Here is a 6771-nt window from a genome sequence, read left to right as displayed (position 1 = left end):
ATGCAACACCTGCGGGCCCTAAAAATGTCTCGTAATGCAGTTTGAGGCGAGGTAGACCACGAGGAGACTTGAACAGGCGGCCAGGGCGGCGCCCATTCTCGTCCCCTCAGCGGCTGCCACCTCCGCTGTGCTTACGTATCCATCACCCACAGCATGGCACGGTCCCCCACTCCACCTCTCAGCATCAAGAACCATGCTAGAGCCTCCCATAACATGAAATACGCCTGGAATACACAACAGAGACGATGATGTAATGTCGTGTGCCCCTCGTCTCCCTGGGCCGGGCCAAGGGCTAAAATTAGATCATAGGTCTGGCGGAGTGAGCGAGGTCCCGCAAGGCTTGACGCGCGCCCCAAGTGTTTGGTGCAACCTTTTGTTTTGAGGACACGAAACTAACCCTCTGGATGGTCGTGGGGGCTGATATAGGGATCAAAACGCACAGAAATCCACACGACAAGGTAGACAAGGTGAAGAGGTATCAAGGAAGGGGTGCCGAGGAGGGGTTGAGTCCTACCATAGTCCTCGAGAAAGCTGAACGAAGACTAACGTTGTTTTTGTTTAACACTCTCCTTTTTGCGTTGCTGTTGAGACACCAGGGCTCCCTCAACCCCCGGAAGAAGAAGAGGAAGATACAGTCAGAAACCGGCCACAGGAGGAAGAAGAGGAAGATTACTCAGTAAACTCTGGCATGCAATAAAACGTTGCCAACGCCTACGTCGCGGTTTTTCGCGTCGGTTTGGGCTATCTCTGGAGCGGCTTTGACGGGCCTGTATGAAAGTCGTGGTCTGTGGAGACTCATACAGGACACAATTACCTTTAAAACTATAGATGATGCATGTAGTATTGTAAAGTTTAGCGGGTCATTCATGGCGGAGAATTCATGGGCTACTTTGGGCGTGGAGGGCCGCGGGTAGCTACAACACTGCATTGGCGAAAGGTTGTTGAGGTCAAGGAGAGAGGGATTATGGGTTATTGGGCTGCGTCAATAAGGAGGAGGAGGAGGAGGAGAAAGAGGAGTTAACAGCAAGAACCGAGATGCTAGGCTTGTATTCTGATTTGTGTGTGTGTGTGTGTGTGTGTGTGTGTGTGTGTGTGTGTGTCATGAGTTATTTCTTCAAGCAGGTCGGAAGATGAATGCCAGAGGAGGAGGAGGAGGAGGAGGTATACAGTGTGATAAAACCTTCTTCTTAACTAATCTCTCTCTCTCTCCCTCTCTTTATCTATCTCTATCTATCTATCTATCTATCTATCAATCGCTATATCTCCTACATACCTTCCCACCTCACATCCACACATGCACACGTTACACCATACCTTACACAACCTCAAGCAGCTATTCGTAGGGGCTTTGGCAACAGGAGGAATGCAACACTCAGCCCCAAGTGACAGAAAGCTTCGAAAAACGTCAATATTTGGATGTTGCTCAAGTCACCTCTGTTATGACGCCGCCAAGGCGCTGTACCAAGGCCTGTCACGCATTCTTCGACCAGTTGTTGCTTCTCTTTCTGTTTTTTATCTATACTTTCATGCTGACTGCTCTTCTGAACTTATTAACTGTATGCCTCCCTACCCCCTCCCGCGGTCCCGCTGCACACGACTTTCCCTTCTTGCTCATCCCTATACTGTCCAAATCCCTTATGCAAGAGTTCACCAGCATTTGCATTATTTTATTCCTTCCGCTGGTAAACTTTAAAACACGACTTTCTACTCTTGCTCATCCCTATACTGTCCAAATCCCTTATGCAAGAAGTCACTCGCATCTGAACTCTTTTATCCCTTCCACTGGTAAATTCTGCAATATAATAGTAATGGTAGTAGTAGTAGTAGTAGTTGTAGTAGTAGTATTTTCATTCACGCCTTCCGTCCATTCATATAAATAAACAGTGATTCATAACTATTGACACACCACACAACACTTGGTTCGTAGTAGTAGTAACAGTAGCAATAGTAGTAGTTGTAGTATTAATATTTTCATTTACGCCTTCCGTCCGTTCATACAAGTAAACAGTGATTCATAACTATTTGTACACACCACACAACACTTGCATCGCGTAGAGGGGCGAGGCTGCGACTCAGACCTCGGCCATCAGCGAATTGTAAGCACTGACGAAAGGGTGGAGTTAGCAATACCTCCTCCCCCTTCTCCTCTTTCTCCTTCTCCTCCTCCTCCTACTCCTTCTTTCTCCCTCTCCTCCTCTTAACCAGTTAACTGTTTTCTTCTAGTTCTTTTTCATTTTTTCCTTTTTTTCTTTTTTATCTGCATCTTTCCTCTGCCTCCTCTTCTCTTTCCATTCTTACGGCGTCCTTTACCCTCCTCCTCCTCCTCCTCCTCCTCCTACTTTTCCTATCCTCAGCATCACCTCATCCTCCCTATACCCCTATCTCCCCCTCCCCCTCCTCCTCTCCTCCTCCCTCCTCCTACGCCGATGACTATATCCACAAGATGATCGGGTCAACTTCACTCTTTCATCGACTGTCTGGAGAGCAACACGCGACCTCACTTTGTGCCTCCAATCCGCCAATCAGTCAATCAGTCAAGCGCTAATGTGAGTGTGATCGCCACGAGACCCTCTAATGAGCCGCCAAGTCAATTAGCCAAGAGATAATTGTGTGCCGCTGCTAATAGACTGTTGATCGGGCCATTGCGTTGGGTTGTAAATTCGCCCTTTTGGAAGTTGAGGTCGTTTTTCGGTGAGAGTGAAAAGGAGACTTACCAAGAGGACTTCAGAACCTGGCTAAGTCCATAAACGTAAGTCCATCATTCAGTTTGTCCAATTGAGTCCATTTTACAAGTCGTTCAGTCGCATTCCAAGTGTCATTAGTGCCCAAGGGTCTTCAGAAGCTGGTTAAGTCCATCAACGTAAGTCAGTCATTCAGTTTTTCAAGTTGAGTCTATTCTTCAAGTCCTTAAGTCATGTTATAAGTGTCATTAGTACTTCCCAAGGGTCTTGAAGCTGGTTAAGTCCATACGAGCAAGTCAGTCATTCAGTTTGTCCTGTTGAGTCCATTCTACAAGTCCTTAATCAAAGTCTGAGTGTCAAGGTCTTCCCAAGGGTACATAAGGAGCTGAGTGAGTTTATGAGAGTACGTCAGGTCAGTCAGTTTGTCGAATCCATTCTACAAGTCCCTAAGTCAAAGTCCGAGTGTCCTGAAGTTGGTTGAGTCCACGTCTCTCTCAAGCTAAGGCCATTATATTTGTGTTTAAGTTAAAGTCAGTGTTCAGGAGGCCTTGCTGGGTGACACTCCACCGGCGTCCCCCACGATCCATTTTTATCCCCTAATTTGTTTATATCATTCATAGTTGTGCATTGGTAGTTGTTGTACCTGTCCTTCTCATCGAAACAAACAGTGTGAATAAGACAGTGCAGATAAACATGACGGACATCTACTGTGTGATAGACTGCAAGTCTTCACCTATTTTTCGTCCATTGTTTCAGCCGCTGCCTTGTGTCACAGCTCAGCAGGTTGGTTCACTTCAGCATTTGTGCAGATGAGTGCGCGGGGCGGAGTGCTGACGCTGGCGGCCACGCTGACGGTGATTTTGGTGGTGCTGCAGGCGGCTGAGGCCAAGCTCCCCCCCGTCATGGTCAGCACCACCTCCCGCTTCTACACTAACCCACTAACTACATCTTGGACTCTTTGTTTTCACGCGCAGAGAGAAAACACTAACCTGCTAAGTACGTTCCCAGTCTTAACAATAACAACCTTCCTTTCCTTTTAACTAAGTAAGTATCTAACATCTTAATGGATAAAAAGAGAGAAAGCGTGCGAGAAAGGACTCATAGCTTTCCTAGCCAAACCTTGCATTCTTTTTTTCCAAACTGACAGAAATAAATATTACGTTTCCTTTGCAGAGAAAGAAAACGCTAACCTCTTAAGTACATCCCTCAGTATAATCCTACAGTACTTTAGCACTGACATAATACACATCAGAGACCTTTTACCTAACTACATATACTCAGTTTTAGCAATAACCATCTCCCTTTGCTTTTAAATAACTCTGTAGTTAATTAATATTAATGGATCAAGAAGAAAGAAAGCGTGTGAGAAAGGACTTTTACAGCTTTCCTAAACAAACCTTGCTTTATTCCACACCTAGAGACAAAGCATTAACCCTCTTACTAACTGGATACCTTAACACAATCCTACAGTACCTTAACAATACCTTAACACAACCTTAAACACATCGGAGAAGGCCTTTTAACTAACTACACAGAGTCAATCTTTCATTTTCAATCCTCTTTCCATTTAACTAATACCCATCCCCCGCTTGTCCCTTACTCAGTGCCTGCTCGAGCGACTGATCCAGCTGGAGGGTCGGGACCAGCTGAGGTACATCACGTGCAACCGAGTGCCGGCGCTGGGAGTGTACCACCTCATACCCCTGACCAGACTGTGTGACGAGGACCGGGAGAAGATGCCCAATGTGGAGGAGAGTGAGTGTTGTAGAGATGCATAGAGAGTGGTGACAGGAAGATAAAGGGACAAGGGAGGAAGAGAGGTAGATTGTCATAAGGAAAGTAAGTGGTATTAGTGTTACGACATGAAAATAGAGGGAGAGAAAGAGAGAGTTTTGGGAGAGTGAGTGTTCTAGTGATGCTTAGAGAGTGGTGGCAGGAAGATAAAGGGACAAGGGAGGAAGAGAGTTAGATTGTCATAAGGAAAGTAAGTGGTATTAGTGTTACGACATGAAAATAGAGGGAGAGAAAGAGAGAGTTTTGGAAGAGTTGGTGTTCTAGTGATGCTTGGAGAGTGGTGACAGGAAGATAAAGGGACAAGGGAGGAAGAGAGTTAGATTGTCATAAGGAAAGTAAGTGGTATTAGTGTTACGACATGAAAACAGAGGGAGAGAAAGAGAGTTTTGGAAGAGTTGGTGTTCTAGTGATGCTTGGTAAGGAATATAAAGAACAGGGAGAGTAGAGAGAGATAGTATGGTACAGAGTATAGTACAGCGTTTTAGAAGGAGAGTAAGAGTTATAAGGATGCTGGGAGAGAGAGATGGAGAGGAATAAAAACAGACAGACAGACAGAGAAAGGAAAAGTAAGGCGGTATAGCAAATTCTTTCCTCTCCTTTCCTCCAGGTAACAAAATCTCCTCCCCTTTCCTCCAGGTAGCAAAATCTTTCCTCTTCTTTCCTCCGCCAGTCAGAAGGTAAGTCTCCTCGCCCGCCGGTCTTGTCTCTTCCATTATAGCGAGCAACGGAGCTATTTTGGCCGCCAGGGGGGTGCTCGGGCCGTCAATGTGTGTGTGTGTGTGTGTGTGTGTGTGTGTGTCCTAATTCTTTTTCTTGGTCTCGTTTTTTTGTGTGTGTCTGTGTTTGCCCTATTTCTTCTTTTTCTTCTCCTTTCTCCTCCTTCTGGCCCTCCTCGTTCTCCTCGTCCTCTTCCTCGTTCTCCTTCTCTCAGTCACTCATAACTACGTAACCTTCTAAGATTTCATTGTTTCGCTATTTAATTCAGTCATTTTTTTCTTCCTTCCTCATTGGCTAACACTGTCTACCTTCCCTTTTGGTGTCTGTCGCACTACCTAACACACACGTCTTTTCTCGCTTTCACAGACGTCCAAGAACTATGCATTGGTGCCTGTCACCCTATTTAATACACACGTCTTTCATCCCTTTCACAGACGTCCAAGAACTATGCATTGGTGTCTGTCGAACTATCTAACACACACGTCTTTTCTCCTTTTCACAGACGTCCAAGAACTGTGCATTGGTGCCTGTCACCCTATATAACACACGTCTTTCATCCCTTTCACAGACGTCCAAGAACTATGCATTGGTGCCTGTCACCCTATTTAATACACACGTCTTTCATCCCTTTCACAGACGTCCAAGAACTATGCATTGGTGCCTGTCACCCTATTTAATACACACGTCTTTCATCCCTTTCACAGACGTCCAAGAACTATGCATTGGTGCCTGTCACCCTATTTAATACACGTCTTTCATCCCTTTCACAGACGTCCAAGAACTATGCATTGGTGCCTGTCACCCTATTTAATACACGTCTTTCATCCCTTTCACAGACGTCCAAGAACTATGCATTGGTGCCTGTCACCCTATTTAATACACGTCTTTCATCCCTTTCACAGACGTCCAAGAACTATGCATTGGTGCCTGTCACCCTATTTAATACACACGTCTTTTCTCCCTTTCACAGACGTCCAAGAACTATGCATTGGTGCCTGTCACCCTATTTAACACACACGTCTTTTCTCCCTTTCACAGACGTCCAAGAACTATGCATTGGTGCCTGTCACCCTATCTAACACACACGTCTTTCATCCCTTTCACAGACGTCCAAGAACTATGCATTGGTGTCTGTCGAACTATCTAACACACACGTCTTTCATCCCTTTCACAGACGTCCAAGAACTATGCATTGGTATCTGTCGAACTATCTAACACACACGTCTTTCATCCCTTTCACAGACGTCCAAGAACTATACTATCTAATACACACGTCTTTTCTCCCTTTCACAGATGCCCAGGAGCTTTATGACAAGTGCTGCCGCCTCCCTCGCCCCGTCCAATGCACCGACGACGAGTGGCGAATCGTGGCCAGAGTTCGCTATAGAACAGTCTTCTGCACGTACCGCCCCGACCACTGCATACGCTGAACACCTTCCCCGCACACCTAACAGCCTCTCCCTCTCCCCTTGAGCTGGTTATAGTGAGCCTGCGAGGGAGGGATCTAGCGGCCGCCCAGTGCTAAGGTTGGCCCAGTAGATTTGTGGGTCGTAGAGATTTGTTGAGTGTGTTGTATGTA

At 46.1% G+C, this 6771-nt stretch overlaps 1 protein-coding gene across 1 annotated transcript in view; it reads left to right on the top strand.

The window, feature by feature from the left end:
• The first annotated feature begins 2455 nt into the window (after positions 1-2455).
• The window catches only part of LOC127002274 (uncharacterized), a 5568-nt gene continuing 1252 nt past the window's right edge, over positions 2456-6771 (top strand). Inside the window, exons 1-4 of the mRNA XM_050868085.1 lie at positions 2456-2749; positions 3438-3586; positions 4286-4436; positions 6486-6771. The exon at positions 6486-6771 is cut by the window's right edge and continues 1252 nt beyond it. Coding sequence (XP_050724042.1) covers positions 3491-3586; positions 4286-4436; positions 6486-6622 — 384 coding nt within the window. The 5' untranslated portion in view covers positions 2456-2749; positions 3438-3490 and the 3' untranslated portion in view covers positions 6623-6771. The remainder of the gene's footprint in view (positions 2750-3437; positions 3587-4285; positions 4437-6485) is intronic.

Source organism: Eriocheir sinensis, chromosome 22, assembly GCF_024679095.1.
Source record: "Eriocheir sinensis breed Jianghai 21 chromosome 22, ASM2467909v1, whole genome shotgun sequence".
NCBI classification, from domain to species: Eukaryota; Metazoa; Arthropoda; class Malacostraca; order Decapoda; family Varunidae; genus Eriocheir; species Eriocheir sinensis.
The sequence above is the reverse complement of the archived record's forward strand: the minus strand, read 5'-3'. Positions and strand labels throughout refer to the sequence as shown.